Genomic DNA, 21,388 nt, shown 5'->3' with positions numbered 1-21,388 from the left:
CGCCAGCTGGCGCCACCCAATTGGGTGTAGCGCCAGGCGCTACACTTAGCGTGTGGCGCCAAGCTTTGGCGTCTGGCACCAATCGCGGCGTCTAGCGCTGACTCCGTACTCTACCCCGATTAAAACTGCTCCTAATTCGTGCATAAATAGCCCCCTGTCCAACCGATTCTTTTCATAATTTCAGCAAATAAAATAATTCTTAGCCTTAGAAAAATAATATCATGTCTCTAGTCACCAAAACTTTTACCCAATACACCCATGAATGGTGTCGGTCTCTTAATGCCAAAGAAAGAAAAGAATTAGATTTGTCTCTGTAGGCGTCGCTCGAAGTGCGCCTACGTTAAAAGCATGTGGTGAATATGCTTGGCACTCATAGGAAGTGGGAATTGACATTACGATTAGGGACAACGATTAGGGACAAATAAAGTAGGGAGCCGCCAACAAGTTTTTTAAGGAACTTGTAAACCGTTCACGGATCATAAAAAGGCAACCACGATAAGGGACAACGATAGGCAACAACGATTGACCCGTGAAGGTTACACCCCATTCATAATCCATGAGATTACTAACTCCATATGGTTCGGAACCACGAAAGGAGGATCGGGGATGATGGTACGAAGTGAGTCATGGAGTCACATTCGCCCGCATTGGCCTCTACTCGATTCTTATAGTGAAAAGCATTCATGCGATCTCAAAGGCATACAAACAGAATATTCAATTTGCTCCAAACTATTATTTAGCTAAATTGGTTGAATATTAATGCAACACATAATTCTAAAATATTGTGATCACTTGAATTAATAACAAGCTTAAAAAGGAACCTAAACCGGTTGTCCAAATTATCTTATTAGGCGTGATTTTCAATTACATATTCCCTTTAAACATGCAATATAGTGATCATAAAATAATAGAACAACATTAATATCAAAACCAAATTAATCACAATTCCAACAACATAAAATCGTTAGAAAAATAATAAAAATAAAAGGAGCATGACTCTTACTTTGATTCTGTTTGTTTGCAACTACAAAATAATAAACGAGTTAGTAACTTCAAGAAAATAATAAAGCAATTATTAAATTAAATTAAATAAAGTAAAGTTGATTTTGGGGCCAAACCCTCAAACAATTCTACCTTTCACGCCTTGGCTTAAGGATGGAACCACGAGTGAAGTATGGACTCCTTTGAGTACTTGAAGAAGGAATTTTGAAGTAGAAAAGGGTAGACTAGTATTTAGGCTAAAGCATAGAAGAGAGAAAATAAAATGATCGAATTACTCGGTGCCCCGTTCATCAGAAATGAAGGGGTATTTATAGGGAAAATATGCTGAGGGAGCACACGGAACCCTAAAATGATAAAAACCCTAAAAAAGTATCCCGTGACACGGTCAAACTGTACCGTGACATGGGAAGCTCCACCGTCAGACGGTACACTTTCCCGTGACACGGTACATTTTTGGTGTGACGCGGGAAATTTTCAGAAAACGGGATAAAAAACGCGTTAAGGGTTTACGCGGAAAAGACACGGAATGTCCCGTGTCACGGCATACCTCCCGTGTCATGGAAAATCCCACCATCAGACGGGAAGGATTCCCGTGACACGGTAGGTACCTGCCGTGGCGCGGGAAATTCCAGCCTGTTTTTCCGTCTAAATACATTTTTAACCCTAATTTCCTTCGGCATTTTAAGTGCCGATTGATAATTTCGGGCCTTTTCTGACTTTTTATTATTCGGGATAAAATAAGAAAATAATTAAATAAAAATAAATAAAGGGTTTGGGCCAAAATAAATAATAAAACAATAAAATAAAAAAGGCTTGGGCTAAAAATTAATTAATAAGTTTGGGCTGAAATTAAAACTATGCTTTTACCAAACATCAAGACTAATCCATGGACTGTTAAAAAATATGAATTTAATAAAATACGATTTTTTAAGCACTCTCGGGATTAAATACTAAACCCAACCAATAGTGGCAGTGAAAGGTTGTTCATCATTGGGTTTGGTTTTGGGGAGACATTTTTAGGTGTCTACAGTCTCACTTGGGGGGGAATTTATGGTATTAAAGGGGTAGATCTTGACTTAGATTTCATTCATACATACTCATTGCTTTAGAATAGGGTATGATGAAATTAGCCCTTTGCCGGAAGAATTTGGTGCTATTTTAGGTTTCCCTGCAATTGACCTCATAGTAATCCCTAGAATAGATGCATATTATTACAAGGATTTTGAACGCTTCTTCAATTTAAAAGAAAGGGATTTATCAAAAATAGTAGATGGCAACATAGTTAATTTGAAAGAATTTGCTCGCCATTATTTTGATAAACCTCTTTCTGAATCTTTTCATATTTATAGAAGAAGGACTTTCTTATTTTGCATGCTTAATCAATTTTTCCTTAGTAGTGGTAAAAATAATGAGGGTCAATCAATTATAACCACCGTACTAGAACAAATTGAATCAGGGAGAAATCCAATGCCATTGATAGTTGGAGAGACTATGATTAGTCTTGATGAATTGAAAAGGAACCCAAAAGCGCCTTTTCGAGGCTCTCCAGGCCAATTTTATTACAGGTAGAAAAATAATATTTTTAATTACAGAAATCAAAAAATATATTTTTGTATAGTAATAATAATTTATTTGCATTGCAAATTTTTTTTTACAGATGTGGCTAATGGAAAGGCTAGAATTAATTAGCCCTCCGGACAAGATTGAGAAGTACACTCCGAATTGCTTCGTGAGGAGGAAGAAACACTTCTCTAAAATGGGGCGCCATGAGTGGAGAAGGGTCTTCGAATCTCGCAATTTTGCTATCAAGTGAGTCATCTCATGGTGGAAAATAGAAAGGATGGTTGGTGTCAACAAGCAACCTTTCTGCCGTCTTCCAAGTTTGTCTCGTATGACTTATTACTATCCCTGCAGGGTAAAAAGACAATACGGCTTACTTCAGAATATTCCTTCCAGAGATCTTCGTCCTCCCTACGAGTTCTTTGTCTCCCAGGAAGTAGACAGATTTGATGCTTATTGGAGTACTAGACCTTTATGGGAAGTAATTTCCCAAAATGTTCCTCCTTCCTTGCCCAATGATGTGAAGAAGTGGTTGCTGAGGAAACCTTCAAAGGACTTGAAGAAAGATCAGGGTAAAACTGATGTGAAGAGTCGTCTAGGTGACAGGGTGATTCCTACCAAGGAACGCTTAGGTGAAAGAGTTGAATTCAAAACACCTGCAATGCCTAGGAAGAAAAGTACTACAAAAGATAAGGGAAAAAGGAAAGCTGACACCACATATAAAAAGGTTTGGGTAGAAAAGAAGCATGAAGTCCTAGCTGAAGGGGAAACTATCTACTCTAAGATTGAATGTAGGTCCTCTAAAGGATGCCTACTAGCTAAGGTTATGGATGAGGAGGAGGAAGCAGACAAAAATTGGAAAAGGGCTAGGAAAGAAAAGAAAGATTAGGAGCATTGCTTGATTTCCAATTACTAGACTTAGTTTATATTTTTTTATTTAAAGTTAATTTATTTCAGCTTTATTAAAATTCCATCAATAATGTAATTTTATTTTATTAATGAAATTTCAGCTTTTAATTAATTATTTACTTTAAATTTATTTTATTAAAGCAATGAAAACCGAAAAAAATTAATTTTCCAGACTTTCTTCGAGTACGGAAGTCGAAAATTTTCCGAAAAACACCGAAATATGCCCAGAATTTAGCTGTGAATTGGCGTCGCTTATCTGCGACTGGCGCCGGCCACAGCAGTCTGGCGTTAGGCGACAGTGCCGTCGGCTGGCGCTGACGGTCGTTGGCTGGCGCCAGAGTTTTCTCTGCGACGCCGATATTTTGCCGATCTTCTGTCGAATTTTTAATTAATTCTGGGACGCGAGAATGTCGAAAAATAAAGTGGCCGCACCCGTAAAGGGTTGCCTACGTATCCTTTCTTAAGAAATCAGGCCAAACGTAGCTCTCTTGAGTATCCTACTCAAGTAATTATGGGTAGTACTTCTTAAGTTAGTCAAGATTTGTCATGTTCGAGAACTTATTGCCATCCATATCAGATAGTTTTGCTGCACCTCCTGACAGGATTGTTTTGACAATGTAGGGTCCAGACCAATTAGGTCTAAATTTTCCCCTTGGATCTAAAACATTTTTCCTTAATGCTTTTAACACCAAGTCTCCTACTTTGATGTTTCTTGTCTTGACCTTCTTATTAAAATGCCTAGCCATACGAGTTTGATAACACTAAGTGTGATGTAGAGCTTCTAGTCGTTTTTCATCGAGTAAAATTAGTTCTTCATATCTTGCCCTAGTCCATTCAACTTCATCGAGTTTGCTCTCTAACGCGATGCGTAGAGATGGAATTTCTAGTTCGACAGGTTGTACGACATCCATTCCATATACTAAGGAAAATGGCGTATTTCCTGTTGACGTACGGATTGACGTGCGGTAACCCCACAATGCGAAGTGAAGTTTGTCAGGCCAATCTTTATAATTTTCCGTCATTTTCTCGATGATAGTCTTTAGATTTTTATTAGCTGCCTCGACTGCTCCATTTGCTTGAGGTTTGTAAGGGGAAGAATGATGATGTTGAATGCTATATTTTTGTAACAATTCTTCACATTCGGCTTGAAAGTGAGTTCCATTGTCACTTATCATTTCATGTGGGACTCCATATCGACAAATAATATTCCTATCAATAAAGAGTGCTACATGTTTTGCAGTGAGTTTAGCGTATGATTGCGCTTCGACCCACTTCGTGAAGTAATCAATTGCTACTAATATATATTCGTGGCCTCCTATTCCTGGGGGAGTGATTTTGCCGATGATGTCAATTCCCCACGTAGAGAATGGCCATGGCGACGTATAGGTGTAGAGTAAGGATGGAGGAACATGTTGTAAATTGGCATAGATTTGGCACTTAGGGCATCTTTTTACATATTGATGGCAATCCCTATTCATTGTAGTCCAATAATATCCTTCTCGCATTATTTTTTGGACTAACATTTTGCCATTTATATGAGTGCCACAGATTCCTTCGTGGACTATTCTCATTGCTCTTTATGCATCCTTTTTTCCTACGCATAAGAGAGCTCGACCCTTAGGTACCCTTTTATGTAGCTCGTTGCCTATAAGTACATATTCGGAAGCCAAGAGTCTTAATGCTCGTTTTGCTCTTTTGTCAGCGTGGAGAGGGTATTTTCCTTTGGTGACATAATTGAGTATATCCGTGTACCACGGTTCTTCTTCTTCTTCGTCGTCTTGGACTACTTCGTCGTCTTCTATAGCCTGGATGTATGCTGGTTTTTGCCTTTTTTCTATAGTTAGAGGCATTTGCTCGATTTCCGTGGGAATCCTAACCATTGAGGCTAGTCTTGACAAGGCATCAGCAAATTGATTTTCTTCCCCAGGTAGATATGTGTATTCTACCTTCTCTAACTGATCGGTGAGAGTTTCCAGATAGGTTTGGTAAGGGGCTAGACTTTCGCTCCTTACTTTCCACCTTTTAGATATTTGATTGATAATTAAAGAAGAGTCTCCGAATATCCTTAACTTTTTTACTCCCAATGCCAAAGCTGTTTCAAGGCCTACCACGCATGCTTCATATTCACCAGCATTGATGGTTACGTCAAAATAAAGCTTTATGGAGATTGGAACATGCTCTTCTTTAGGTGATACTAGTAATACTCCAACGCCATATCCCTTTTGGTTTGAGGCTCCGTCGAAGTATAAGGTCCAGGTATCATCTTCAGTGACCATTAAGTCTTCATCTGGAAATTCATTGTCTTGTATTGGCGTCGAGTCTTTTATTGGGAAGTCTGCTAGAAAGTCTGACACCACGAATCCTTTGATAGCTTTTTGTGGCATAAACCTTACATTAAACTGGGCTAGATTGACTATCCATCTCGATATGCGTCCATTGAGTGTAGATTTCTCAAATAGATACTTGAGTGGATCTAATCGGGAGACTATGAAGACGGTATGCACTAGCATGTAATGTCTTAACTTGGTTGTGGCCCATACCAAGGCGAGGCACAACTTCTCGAGTGGTGTATAACGTGCTTCGTATTCGAGCATCTTCTTGCTTAAATAGTAGATTGCTTTTTTAATTGCCTTCTACTTCTTGTGCTAGCATAGCTCCCATTGTTTCTTTGGTAACCGTCAAATATAACCTAAGAGGTATTACGGGAAGTGCCGGTGCTAATACGGGAGGATTTACGAGATATGCTTTGATCTTTTCAAAGGCTTTTTGGCACTCGTCATCCCATATTACTGGTACATTCTTCTTGAGCTTTTTGAAGATTGGTTCACATATTGCCGTCAATTTTGATATGAACCTACTTATGTATTGCAACCAGCCAATAAATCCTCGAATCTGTTTCTCGGTTTTGGGCGGTGGCATCGACATGATCGCTTTGATTTTGGTTGGGTCTATCTATATTCCTCTAGAGCTTATGACATAACCCAAAAGCTTGCCTGAGGTGACTCCAAAAGCACACTTAGACGGGTTCAACCTCATATTATATTTTCTTAGCCTTTCGAAGAATTTCCTTAAGGCTACTTGATGGCCTCGACGGTCTTTTGATTTTACAATCCTGTCGTCGACATATACTTCGACTTCTTTATGCATCATGTCATAGAGTAAGGCAGTTGATGTACGTTGGTAAGTAGCACCAGCGTTTTTCAACCCGAATGGCATTACCGTGTAGCAGTAAGTGCCCCATGGTGTTATAAAAGTTGTTTTCTCCATGTCTTCTTCTACCATGAGAATTTGATTTTAACCTGCGTATCCGTCCATGAACGAGAGGAGCGGGTGATTTGCCGTGTTATCTACCAGAATGTCGATGTGTGGTAAAGGGAAGTCGTCCTTTGGACTTGCCTTATTTAGATCTCGATAGTCGACACACATTCTTACCCTTTCGTCTTTTTTCGGAACTGGGACGACGTTGGCGACCCATTCGGGGTATTTAGATACCTTGATGAAACCTGCAGTTATTTGTTTTTGGACTTCTTCTTTTATTTTAAGAGGTACGTCGGGTTTCATTCGACGTAACTTTTGTTTTACAGGTTTCATTCCTGGAATTAGTGGTATAGTGTGTTGAGCTATTTCTCTATTAATGCTTGGCATATCTTCGTATGACCAAGCGAATACATCGATAAATTCTTTAACTAAGTTAATTAAATCGGTTCTTTCTTGTTCGTTAAGTGTTAGTCCGATTTTAACTTCTCTTTTATTGGTTGAATCATTTGAGATATCAACCGTTTCAGTTTCTTCAATTACTGGTGTTTTCTTTTCGAGTGTTTCCATTGCTTTAATAAGTTCTTTGTCTTTTTCATTGTTAGTTAAGCAATGCTCGTCATCTTTGGTTAGAGAAGAACACAAGAAATAAGGAGAAGGAGAAATATTATTATACTATGAGATCATTACATCAAAGAGTGATATGTCCTCATGGAATTGATCACTAACTATTCTAGGAGAAGAAATAGGAAGGGAAGGTGCTTCTACTAAAGACCTAGAAGACTCTATAGGGAGAGACTCCGACTTAGACTCAGACTCAGACGATTCTTCAAACATTGGTCCTTGCCCTGTTGTGATGGATATTTTTCTTCCGCTTGGAGTAGTCACCTTGATAGTTTTGCGCCACCCTTGTAGTGATCCTTCAGCTGGAGTGATTAGCTTCGAGGGATCGAAGCTTTCGCTTTGTAGGACTGTCTGAATGAGCGAGGAGTTGTCTTCTCTGTAAGTTGGCTCATTCTTTTCTCGCCCAAATAGTAATCCCATGATGTTAAATTCAAAGCATGGGGGTGCTTTCTCCTTATGGACAGGAGTTGGGATTTCATCTGTGAAATAACAATCCAAGAAAATCTCAAATCCCGGTGGCCTTATGCCGTTTACAACAAATGGCTCGGGAAATTCATGGCATGGATAGTCTTCTCCTTCTTTTATAAATTGGCCATTAAGTGTAAGAGGGTACTGATCCATTGGGATTGCTTTCTTTTGAATGCGAGCGTCTCTACGTGCCTTTGACTTTTCTTGGGCTCGCTTGAGATCTTTCCGAGTCGGTTGGAAACCAAGTCCGAAAGTGTCTAACTTAGGGAGGCCAGGTGACTCCAGCGACTTTGCTATTTCTTTCTTCTTTCCTAGGGTCATCCAAGAGAAATGTCCTTGTTTCTTCAGCATAGCATTTACAACCATGTTGGAATGGGGGTCATGGCAAAGAGGGGTCCTTTCATTTTCTTAGATTAAGGAGACTTCTTCGTTAAAGCCCCATAAGTCTTCATCATCCTCATCGTGCTCCACATTAATGATTGGATTTTCTATAGACTTGATCCTCATAGGCGAAGCATCGATGGTGATAGGAATTCCCCCAACTATAGCTTTTACTTGTTGGTGGAGAGATGAGTGGACGGCCTTTAGGTCATGAAGCCAAGGGCGCCCCAACAGTAAATTGAACGAAGCTTTAATGTATACAACTTTGAAAGTAGTAGCATGTTCTATTGCCCATGCCGTTACGTTCAGGGTAATTTTACCAAGAGCTTGACGTCGAGTGTTGTTGTAGGCCCTTATTCCTTGTGTAGACGGAGTTAAATCTTCATCCCTTATGCCTAGCATCCTCGCAGTTCTAATGGACATACGTTGATGGCCGATCCATTGTCTACAAGAGTCATAGGAACATTCATTCTCTTGCAAACTACTGTGAGGTTTAATGCCTTGTAATGTTTGTCACCTTTTGGAGGTAATTTCTTGTCAGAAAAGGTGATCAAATTAATTGGACTAGGAAGATCACTTGTGAGGAAGTTGGCTAACCCCTCAGGAGTAGTGTTAGAATCTATCCCTATTTTGTCCAAGACATTCATTACAGCCAACCTATGTTCTCGAGATGTCGCCAAAAGTTTCCATACGTTCATCTCAACTTTTGTCTTCTTAAACTGCTTAACAATATCATTGTCTTCAATGATAGGTATAGGAACTTGTTGTGTGGTCGGCATAGGTTGTGTTGAAACGGGAGGTTGCATTCTCCCGGATCTTGTGAGGACGTCTATCGATGAGTCTTCTTCAGCCCAAAAGTCATCCATGGCGTACGACACAGAAGGTGGAGATCCTACTACGTCTTTTAAATAAACGTCTTCTTCATCACTGTCCCAAACTCCATTAATGGTTGTATCGTTCTCTTGTGGAACTTGGACTAGTTTCTTTTCATCAATCATTTTCTGAACTAAATCCTTAAATTTAAAACAGTTTTTGATAGTGTGACCCCTTGATTGATGATACTGACAGTAATATCTATCTGTCCTTTTCAATGATTCGAATGGTCTCGGTTCGAGAGGTTTGATCTCGCCACTCTCGGAGAGCATTTAGAACATTTGTGCATATGGGACCCCAATTGGAGTGTAAATTCTATTACTCTTCTTGGGTTTTTTCAGTGACTTGTAAAGGAAAACACTTTTCCTCATAAGTCGTTCTCATGGGTGTGAATTCTCTCTTGGGTTCATCTTTCAGGAGTGGAACCTCGTCATATTTCTTTTGAAGTTCTTTTATAGCTTTGAGAGTTTCACGTAGCAAGCGCGACCCTTCAATCATAGACAGTGTGAGCGATTGTATGTCTTCTTTACTTGCCGGTTCTAGAAGGCTATCCATGGCGTCGAAGAATATCTTCTCGTCTTTTTCAATGGCATGGATTTCTTTGACAGGTTTAATGAGAGACGAGGGGTCAACATCGTTTTCCTCATCAGAGATAGCCAAGGCGTGAGCGAGAGGTGCATTATCAATGCTTGGCTTCTTACTGGCAGGGGGCAATGGCAGCTTGTTGTTATCGATTAGGTCTTGGATAGCTTCCTTAAGCTTCCAACAGTTTTCGGTGAGATGGCCCCTACCTTGGTGATACTTACAGTGTGAATTGGGGTTCCAATTAGCCGACCTCTTTTCGACTGGTGGGTCTCCAAATGGTCCAATAGGAGTTATAAGACCTTTTGCATTTAATCGATCAAATGTGGTGTCATAACTCATGCCAATAGGAGTAAAGTTTCTCCTAAATGGTTTCTTTTGTCCTTGATTATTCATAGCAAGGACTTCTCCTAAATTAAAAGTGCTAACGTTGTTTGAGTGGGTGGTTTTGGAAGAAGAATTGTAATCCCCCATATTTTTAACTTAATTATAATTTATTTATATATTATTTTTACAAATATTTTTATGTCAGTTTCATTAAATAAGTTATTTTTTTATGAAAAGATTTAAGTAAACTAATATGTTTTTAACTAATTTACAACAATTTTAACATTTTAGCCCAAAACCCAAATATTACTCCTAATCTAATTAGGAAACACAAAGCCAAATAAAGCCCAAATAAAAACCCTTACCCTTCTTTCCTCTCTCACGTAAAAAAAAAAAAAAAAAACAAGAAGCTTTCACTCTCTTCTTCCCCTTCATTCACGAGCCTCAAACAGAGAAAAAAAAATCCGAAGCTTTCCCCTGCTGCCGTCGCGCCACCTGACTGCCGCCGCGCCACCTGACCGCCGCCGCGCCCCCCTGCCGCCGCACCTGCAGTTCGGTTGCATGGAGTTCCCAAGGACATAGTGTCAGATAGAGACTCGAGGTTTCTATCAAAGTTTTGGCAAAAAGTGCAAGAGAACCTTGGGACAGCATTGAAGATGAGTACTGCCTTTCACCCTGCAACCGATAGTCAGACTGAGAGAACAAACCAAACCATGGAGGACATGTTGCGAGCTTGTGCTTAAGATTTCCAAGGAAATTAGGAGGATCACCTACCCTTGATCGAATTCTCCTACAATAACAGTTACCATGCAATCATCAAGATGGCACCTTTTGAAGCATTGTATGGAAGGAAGTGCAGAAGCCCAGTTTGCTGGAATGATTACAGTGAATGGGTTACTTTGGGTACAGATTTCATTGAGGATATGGTGGGCAAGGTGAGACTAATCCAGTCGCGTATCAAGGCAGCACAAGATAGACAGAAGAGTTATGCTGACTTGAAGAGGAGAGATGATGAGTTTAATGTTGGGGACAAAGTATTTCTAAACGTTTCTCCAACAAAAGGTGTGATGCGATTCGGCAAGAAAGGGAAGCTTAGTGCAAAATATGTGGGTCCGTATGAAATTCTCCAACGTGTGGGGAAAGTGGCTTACAAATTGGCTTTGCCAATGGAGTTCGAGAAAATGCATGATGTATTCCACATTTCCCAACTGAAAAAGTATGTGCCTAGTGAAACCCATGTTTTGCAGCCGGAGACTATTCAACTAGATGAGTCTCTAACTTATGAAGAAAGGCCAGTCAAGATACTAGACCACAAGGTGCGTAGTACTAGAAACAAAGATGTGAAGATAGTGAAAGTCCTTTGGTCAAACCATGAGTACAAAGAGGCAACTTGGGAGGCCGAGGAAGAGATGAAAAACAAATATCCCGAGTTGTTTGACGAGGTGAGTTACGAGGGCGTAATTCTTTTCTTTTGAGGGGGGAAGAATGCGATGTAATTTCGCGCGCTTTTACCTCAATTATACCATTTATTGCTTGATTTTGCACGTTTTTGCATGTTTTGGTTATCATTATGCATCATTAGTGCGTTTACATACAATAAAAGTATGTAAACTCTGGCCAAATATGAGTTCATTGAGTACACAGTTCGATTTGTTAAGTGTGTTTGTTGAGAAGCAAGCCATTTACAGCAATACAAAACGCATAGGTTTGAATACTTTTGAGGAACTATGGATTTTGGGTAAAGTTTCGAGGGCGAAACTTCTTTTAAGAGGGGTAGATTGTAATCCCCCATATTTTTAACTTAATTATAATTTATTTATATATTATTTTTACAAATATTTTTATGTCAGTTTCATTAAATAAGTTATTTTTTTATGAAAAGATTTAAGTAAACTAATATGTTTTTAACTAATTTACAACAATTTTAACATTTTAGCCCAAAACCCAAATATTACTCCTAATCTAATTAGGAAACACAAAGCCAAATAAAGCCCAAATAAAAACCCTTACCCTTCTTTCCTCTCTCACGTAAAAAAAAAAAAAAAAACAAGAAGCTTTCACTCTCTTCTTCCCCTTCATTCACGAGCCTCAAACAGAGAAAAAAAAAGCCGAAGCTTTCCCCTGCTGCCGCCACGCCACCTGACTGTCGCCGCGCCACCTGACCGCCGCCGCGCCCCCCTGCCGCCGCACTTGCAGTTTGCTCTCCCCTCTTCTCCTTCCTCTTATTTCTCTTCCTTTATTTCTTATTAATTTGATTAAAGATACAATTTTTATTTGATTTAAATTATAAAATTATTGTTATTAGGCTTTAATAGTATGTATAAATTACAAAAGATTATAAATTTATGGATTTTGTATGTCTAAATTATTATATAAAATTTTAGATTATGTATTTTGCATATTTTAGGGTTTAAAACATTGATTTTTCATGTTTTAAGGCTTGATTACGTGTTAAACAAACTATCTAATCATACTATGTTTAAATTACATTAAAATATAATTATCTTAATCATAAATAAATTTTCAGATTTATTAAAGTTTCAATCTTTATGAACAAGTAGTGTTAATTTCGTGTTTTTATGCTTCTAAACCTACAAAATAATCATTGTGAGTATTTTGTGATTGAAAAAGCTTTGAACTTTATATTCTAACTTTAAAAATAATTTTCAGATTTCATACCTTTTATTTTGAAGCCTCTAATTGCATTGAATTGATATATTCTTGGGTTTTTAACACACTAACTTGCTATATAATGACTAATTCAAGTAATTATGCTTATGGGGTTATTTTATATATTTAAAACAAAATTCCAGATTTATTTACCCACTTTAAAGTTGCTGTAATTTGATATAAACACTATATTTTCATAATTCTAACATGTAAACTTAAAGTTGGGATGTTGTATTACTAACTTTGATTTTTGGGGACAATCTAAAGACTTTATTTTGGTGATTTAAGAGGTTTTAAAGTAGTTTAGTATTGCTGTAATTTTAATTGCTTTGGTATTGATTTATTTCTAATTGTTTGGTTTAGGAGAGGACTTTGTAGAAGACGACTTCTAGTTTTAAAGTGGCCAACCGGATTGTTTACACAAGGTACGTACAAGATACGAAACCTTGCTTGTAGGTGCATGTTTAAGGACGGATCGAGAACTTAGTATCATGTATAGGATTGACTGGGTTAAATTGTCTGGTTATACATTGTGAATTTCAAATGATGTGCACTAGTTTATAATGCAAGTATTATTTGTGCTTTAACTATGCAAGGTGCGCTTAAAGGCAAAGGTATGTGATTGGTGTAAAGATCAAATTATTACTCGTTCATGATTATGTAAACAGGATGAGTAAAGGAGAAATTCAAGTCTTGTAAGACGAGGTTAAGGTTTTGGGGTGCTTTATGCACTCAAGGTGTTTATACACCGAGGTAGTAATGGAATAATTAATAAATTTTGTTTGTCACTAATAAATTAAGAATCTAAATTGAGAATTTGCCATGTTTGATTGAATTGCTTTTGGGATGTTTGTATTGATATGTATATGAGTCATTACTAAGTCTAAACCTGTAAATCACGTAAAGTGAAAGATGGAAGAGCAATAAAACTCTGGAATGGTGCACATTTGGAGTAATGGCAATCGGGGGTTGGGGTACATGGGGTATTAGCCGTGTACTTTTCTCGAGGCCGTCTGATCTCCGAGTCTCTTATTTCAAATATATTTTTTTAAAAACTAGGAGTTAGGTGAGATCTCATACTAACTACGGTCACGGAGTCGCGCCCGTGGTCGTTGGATGTTTATTGATGTTTCCGAAAGGAGGCATGGGGTTTTTCTTTATTGATGTTCCAAATGGGACATGGGTTGGACAACCTTGTCTATTGCTAAATCCAATGAAATAAATAAATGAGTCAGTTAATATTAATTAGTGAGGTCTTAATAAATTTGACAATCGAGTCGTGAATTGAGTCTGTATTTAATGATGTTTGTGCTTGAATATTAGTAGCATGTTAGGTATTTTCTCAATTTGTTTTCGCAGCTTGTATGTACTCAACTTTGCTGACTGCGTGCTTTTGTGTGTGTCTTTCTTTGGTCATGGCCTTCGCCTTTCAATGACCCTGTGACGATCCAATTTTTACACTTGTAATATTGGGGAGTAGAATAACCACAGGTTCTTACACATGCAGCATTCATCAGGGTTGTGGGATCTTGAGTAGAGAGTTGGTTGTTTCCATATTATTTATTTTGCAAAGTTTGAATTTATTTTAATTCGATTTTAGTTGACACTAATTCTTTTGGGTTTGAATTTATTGGAACTCTGAATTTAATCACTTACTACTTTTATTGGGGTTTGAATAAGGGCCTTAATGGTTCCAACTTGTAATACTTATTTTGATTTAATTCCTTTGTTTTGAGGTTTATTTAAAACTGTTTTGGTTTTCCGCTGCAAATTTCTGAGATAGCCTTAACGTTTGAACACGTGGCGGTAGCACGCCAGTAATTCTCTTGAAATTGTTCAGGTTATATACAGGTTTCTCACAGGTTTTTAAGAGAGAATTATTGGGGTGTTACAAAGGATTGTCGTTCTTCTTTCCTTTCCAGCCACTGTTGGAGTTATTGTTGACAGCTTTTAACTTAGCCAGGTCTTCTTCAATATTGATCCCAATGTCGTAGACGGCCTTGAAGGTATGGAGATTATTTTGATACTTGAGATGCTTGGAATATTTTTCTTGAAGGTTCTTGATGAACAACCTTACAGACTCTTTTTCACTTGGCACCTCAATCATCTTAGCTGAGGTTTCTCTCCATTTGTTAAAGAAAGAGGTGAAGCCTTCATTCTCTTTCTGCTTGAGGATTTCAAGTTCCCTATGGTCAGTCTCAACTTGAATGTTGCACTTGTATCTATCAACGAAAGCGTTTGCTATGGACTCCCAGGTAGAGGTATTTTCTTTCTCGAGAGAAAAAAAACCATTGTTGGCAAACGGTCTCGAGAGATAGTGAGAACAGAGAGGGTAAAACCTTCTTATCGATACCCTTAATACTCATTATCGTTTCGAATGCTCTTAAATGAAAATAAGGATTATCAGTTGCTCTGAATTTCGGGATGTCATTGGCATTGAACTTCTGCGGAAGAAGATCTTTGTCCACCGAGACTAGGGATGTCAGTGGGGCGGGTCTAGTAGGAGACCCGCCCCATCCCCGCCCCGATGGGGCGGGGATGGGTATAGCTTTGGCGGGTCGCGGGGCGGGGATGGGTCTAAAATCCATACCCGCCATGGGTGATGGGGCGGGGGTGGATTTTAGGCAATACCCGCCCCATCCCCGCCCCGCCCCGCCTGACCCACCCCATCCCCGCCCCGCCCCGCCTGACCCACCCCATACCCGGCCCAGCCCCGCCTGACCCATCTCATACCCGCCCCATACCCGCATTATACCCGACCCATATGTACATATATCATTAATTTATTTATTATGTATATAAAAAAAAAAAAAAAAACTAATTAATGAAGTTTCTGGAAAAAGCCCACACACTCTCAATTTCTCATTCTCAAACTTTCAACCCTAGCCGTCACACACTCAGGCTCACTTTCTCCTCCATTTCTCACTTTCTCCTCCATCATCTACAGATCTACTCCTTTCCGTCAAAAAAAAAAAAAAACAGATCTACTCCTCTCAGGCTGTCACCTTACTTCCACCTTTGAGGCTGTGAATCTCGTCGCCGGTAAACGAAGAATCTGACCAGAATTTCTTCCAGGTAATCTCTCTAACTCTTTCTCTTTTTTTTCCCCCAATTATTTTTTCCCTTATCATTTTATCATATGAAAAATAAATTAAATAATCAACTAAGAAATTAATTAAGAAGCCATTAGTTTGATTATGTATGAGTTCATTAAATTGATTTGCGTCTGTGAGTATGTCCTAGACTCCTAGGTAACAAAAACATTTTTTTTTTTATGAAAAATAATTTGAATAATTTGCTATTATGTTTGATTACTTGTTTTTTGAGTTGCATGTGTCTATTTGCATTTTATTTTGTATTTGTATTTGTATGACGATAATTTGTATTTCTAGTTGCATGATATAGAATAATTTGTACTTGTATGTTCAATTATGTCTACTGTTAACCATAGATGTTGATAATTTCAAAGTATATGTTGATAATTTGTATTTGTATGGGAAATTGGGAGGTTCAAGGGTTAGATACTCCAATCATCATCTTCCCTTTCATTCTCTTCATTTGCACCAGAAATTTTACAGGAAACACTCAACTCTGCGTCCTTCTTCATTGTAGAAGAGAAAGAGAATTGAGATTGTCAATTTTTTTAAAAATAAAAAATTTGGAGATTATTTAAAAAAAAATAAAATAAAATTGTGGGGTTGATGTCCTTGATGATGCGTGATGGTCTTATTTATATGCAAGATTAACTTGGTAAAAAAGGAAAGTCATATAGATATTAGGATGGATATTATAGGATAGATATTAAAAAAGATTAACTTGATGATGCGTGATTGTCAATTTTTTTTTTTTTTTTTTTTTTTTTTTTTTTTTTTTTTTTTACAAAAGTTTTGTGTTGACTTGTTGAAAGTAGTAGTTTAATTTGTTCATGAATTGACCATTAAATTACTGCAATTTGTTTTTAGGGGAGAATGACATCAAAGAATGACAATAATGCTAGTGTTCCCACTTCAGCTAGTAATACTCCAATTACATTGGATGACGATGAAAGTCCCATGGAGACTAATTCCGATCCTTCTGTCCTACCAATAACTAGTAGGCATACTTCAGCAGTGTGGTCTGACTTTAAGAGAAAGAGGGTTGGTGATGCAGTAAAAGCTGAGTGCAACCATTGCTCTAAGCTACTTGCTGGTGGGTCGAAAGCAGGAACTACGCATTTGAAAGATCATTTAAAAATATGTCCAAAGAGAGTATGTCAAGATATTCGACAATCAAGATTGTTTGGTACACAAAAAAACTTGAATGATAAGAATGAAACGATGACATTGGCCCCTTATGAATTCCACCAAGAAGATGGAAGAAGAGACTTGGCGGAGATGATTATTTTGCATGAGTATCCAATTAGCATGGTTGAACATATGGGTTTTAGAAAGTATAGCAAGACACTCCAACCTGGATTTAAAGTGCCATCTCGCAACACAACAAGAAAAGATATTATGAAAAGATATGAGCTTGAGAAGGAGAATGTTGCAACCTTGTTGAGGAAAGCAAAGGGCAAGATTGCCTTAACTACTGACATGTGGACTGCTGACAACCAGAGAAAAGGTTATATGGCGGTCACCTCACATTTCATTGATAATACATGGAAGTTGCAAAGTCGGATCATAAGGTATTGTTTTCTAGTTACTTATAACTTGTTTATTTTTTTGGTTGCCTTTGTATTGTTATAGTTTTTTGTGTGAGATTTAAAATGAAAACATACCTTTATACTGATGTTCCCTGGAAAATATCATAGTAATTATAAGTGATGATGATAGGTTTTTATTTGTCAATTTCAATGGTGTTGATAGGTTTTTATATGTCCCTGCCCCTCATACTGCCGAAGTCCTTGCTGATGCATTGAAAGAAAGCATTCAATCATGGAATCTTGATCTTAGGTTGTCTTCTATAACTGTGGATAATTGTTCGACTAATGATGCAATGATGGAAATTTTGAAAGGAGTGTTTCCATATAGCTCACTTTTATTGCGAGGTGATTTTTTTCATATGCGTTGTTGTGCTCACATTTTAAATTTGATTGTTCAAGATGGTTTAAGTGCTGTGGTATCAAATGGTGTTCAAAGGATTAGGGATAGTGTTGTGTTTTGGACTGCTTCTGATAAGAGAGTACAAAAGTTTGAACAAGTTGCTAAGCAAATAGCTCCTGAGTGTACTAGAAAGTTAGCACTTGATTGCAAAACTCGGTGGAATTCTACTTATGAAATGCTTTCTATTGCTATTTGTTATAGAGAAGTGTTTGTTGTTTTAAGTGCAAGAAATAATTTATATAAGAATCCACCGACACCTGAAGATTGGGAAAAAGTTGAGAAAATATGTGAACATTTAGAAGTGTTTAGTAAAACTACCCTTAACTTTTCAGGAACAAATTACCCCACTGCCAATCTTTATTTTCCTAAAATTTGTGCTTTGAGAATTGCTATTTCTGGTTGGCTTTTATCTCCTCATGATTATGTAAGGAAAATGGCTGACATTATGTTGCTGAAATATAACAAATATTGGGCTAATGTGAATGGTTTAATGGGAGTGGCAACAATACTAGATCCTAGATACAAAATGGCTCTTATTCGGTTTTATTTTGCAAAAATTTTTGATGAGCATGACTTTGAAATTGAGGTTGGTAGAATTAGTGATCTTCTACGAAGATTGGTTGAAGAATATGGCTCTAAGATCGGTAAAACTCAAGGTAGTAGTAGCCAACAACCTTTTGATTTGGGTAGTAGTAGCAAAGCCAATGAAGAGGCCTTTATGCAAGAATTTGCAGAATTTTTGCAACAAGATAAGGATCCAAGTAATGAAATTTCTGAATTGGATAAGTATTTAGATGCTGCTAATGTGCCTCTAGTCCAAGATTTTGATATTCTTAATTGGTGGAAGACAAATGGAGGCACATATCCCATTCTTCAGCAAATAGCACGAGATATATTGAGCATTCCTGTTTCTACTGTTGCATCGGAGTCCGCATTTAGCACAAGTGGTCGGGTTCTTAATCCTTATCGTAGTCGGCTTTTACCGGAAGCAGTCGAAGCTTTAATGTGTACTCAAAATTGGATATGGGCTACTCTTAAAGGTAGATAGCTAAAATAACATTTTATTTAATTACTACTATTACTATTATTATTATTATTATTATTATTATTATTATTATTATTATTATTATTATTATTATTATTATTATTATTATTATTATTATTTTTTAATTAAGTCACATTGTTGTATTTGCAGATTGTGGAGAATTCAGGAATGATGAGTATGCCAAATTAGTGGGTGAATTAGAGGAAGAATTTGAAACATGGGATATCGATTCCGGAACAAGTGGAGTTTGCACCGAATAATGGATTTCTTATTATGTATTTTAATATTTGTAAACTTGTAGTATTTTTAATTTTGGACTTTGGACAATTTGAGTTACTGTTATTTTTTTTTTTCAATATGTGAAGTATGTACTGCATTCTTTGTATTTGAGTTGTACGCTGCTGTAGTATAGAATTTTTTTTTTTTTTTTTTTTTTTTGGAATTGATTTAAATATATTATTTGTGGTGGATTTCAGGTGGGGATTTGGTGGGTATGGGGCGGGGATTATGTGGGGCTAAAACGGGGATGGATATCCACATGGGGATGGGGCGGGGGTGGTTTTGAAGTTAGACCCGCCGGGGCGGGGATGGGGAAAGTTTCCAGACCCGCTGCGGGGATGGGGGTGGGGATGGGGATGAAAATGGGAGGCGGGGATGGGGATGGAAATGCCAAAACCCGCCCCGCCCCGCCCCGTTGACATCCCTAACCGAGACCCCTTGTGAAGTAAGCCCTTGAAACTTGTAGTCGTTAGATAGCTTTCTTAGACTCTCTTGCATGAGGTCCATCTGTTGTTGTTTCACGGGATCATCGATCTTAAGTGTGAGGAGCTTCAGTGTTTCAGTCACGGTAACCAGTTGGTTCCTAAGCTCATTGACTTCTTCTTGTGTTGCCATTATGGTCTTAGCTTTCCTCTTACGAGCTATGGGTTTATCGAAAAGTTGGACTTGTACGAAGAGGTTGTCTTTGATTAACCGTCCTTCCTTTCTTGACCACGCGCTGTAATTTAAACCATTTTGCGTTTTAATTACTTGACTCAAATCGTCTTGACTTTACAGTTTTTAAAGAGGAAAAAATAAAAAAATGGGTGCATATTTTTGCCAAAAATAATGTACATATTTATTTTTAGGGAACTAAGTATAGTTTTTAAATTGGAGGATTAATATCCGACTTACCCCCCTAAAAAAATGACGGAAAAAACGCGCATGCAAGACTCCCTTAGACACGGTCAAAGTGTGTGTATTGGTGTGTGCATTGAGTGTAAGTGACATGTTTGGACTCTTGTTTAAGACCATGGGACTTAGTGCCTAAAATCGATTAATGACTCAACCAAGTACTATTGACAGCGAAAATTAACCAAATTAATTAGCAAACTGGTTAATTAGACACTAGGTGATGACTCGACCAATAATCCGAACTGTCGGCAAAACGACAGGACTGGCGTCGCACTGTGTAGCGTAGCGCTAGATGACAGAGTTGTCGCCAGGCGCCACACTCCACAGAGTGGCGCTAAAGTCCAGACTTTGGCGCCAATGCTGGAGCTTCAATCTGGGACTGTTTTCGGTGTTATTAATCAACAGGGGTATGCCTAAAGTCGTACTAGGTCAATTCTGATAAAAATATTAGACTTAAATGACTCAAATTAATTAATTAATTAATTAGGCAAAGTTCTTTAAGTCGTTAATTTATTTAATCTCAACACAAGTCAAACAAACGGTTAAGAAAACATATAATATATGCACAACAAATAATGCACAATTAGTCAAGTAGGCACAATATGATGCAATGAGTTTGCAACCTAACCATGGCTCTAGTTCTCTAAAGTTCGGGATATGGTTTAGTCAATAGAGGGTCCATGGTTAATTGTCCGGATGCACCGCGCGGAAGCCTAACCGTGAAGGGTTGGCGCGAGTGGATGGGACACCGCGAGTTTTTAGAAAAAACTCGCTTCCATGGTTTGGTGAATTCAACAATCTCGGATGTACCCTTTGTTGCTCAGAGCGTTCAATCAGGTAGATGGAGCATGAATTCCCAGAGGGTTATGTCCATATGTAGAACACATATGGGTTTCAGAAAAGTGAGAAAAAAATTTAATCAGGAAGTAGGATCGAGCAAACAATACGAAAAACTAGTCGAAATTAGAACGCATATTTCTGGCTCGGTATTGGAAGAATTTGGCGCCAGCAAACAGAGACTGGCGCCAGGTTTTAGCTGTAGCGCCTGGCGCCAATGCTGGCGTCTGGCGCTACAGTTAAAATTCTGGCGCCAATGCTCTGGCCTCTGGCGCTAATTCCTACATGCCTCAGCAGCTTTCTGTGCTCGATAAAATTTTCCAGTTTCGCGCAGTGTTATTTCGGTCCTAGTTGTGAAAGATATTTCTCAAATTTCCTACGTGTAAAATCCTATGTTTTTAACTCATTACGGGTGGTCTTTCCAATGAGATCTTTTTTATGCATATGACAATAATGTTAATCAAAATTACGCACATGAAATACTTAGAACGTTTCGAGTCTCATCCACTCATTTTAAATCATTGCCGAAACAAATTCAGGAATTAAAATAGAAATCCTCCCCAGTGGAGTCGCCAAAAAATGTAGGGAATAATTTCAA

General features: G+C 38.0%; 1 protein-coding gene across 1 annotated transcript; it reads left to right on the top strand.

The window, feature by feature from the left end:
* Positions 1–11,048: 11,048 nt before the first annotated feature.
* Positions 11,049–11,581, top strand: LOC145557434 (uncharacterized). The gene is made up of 2 exons (XM_081618617.1): positions 11,049–11,423; positions 11,564–11,581. Exons 1-2 carry the CDS (start codon positions 11,049–11,051, stop codon positions 11,579–11,581), a joined length of 393 nt encoding a protein of 130 aa, XP_081474743.1.
* Positions 11,582–21,388: the final 9,807 nt, after the last annotated feature.

The sequence above is a fragment of the Chenopodium album genome, chromosome 9, assembly GCF_948465745.1.
Source record: "Chenopodium album chromosome 9, dcCheAlbu1.1, whole genome shotgun sequence".
Classification (NCBI taxonomy): Eukaryota; Viridiplantae; Streptophyta; class Magnoliopsida; order Caryophyllales; family Amaranthaceae; genus Chenopodium; species Chenopodium album.
This window is presented reverse-complemented; position numbering and strand designations above follow the sequence as displayed.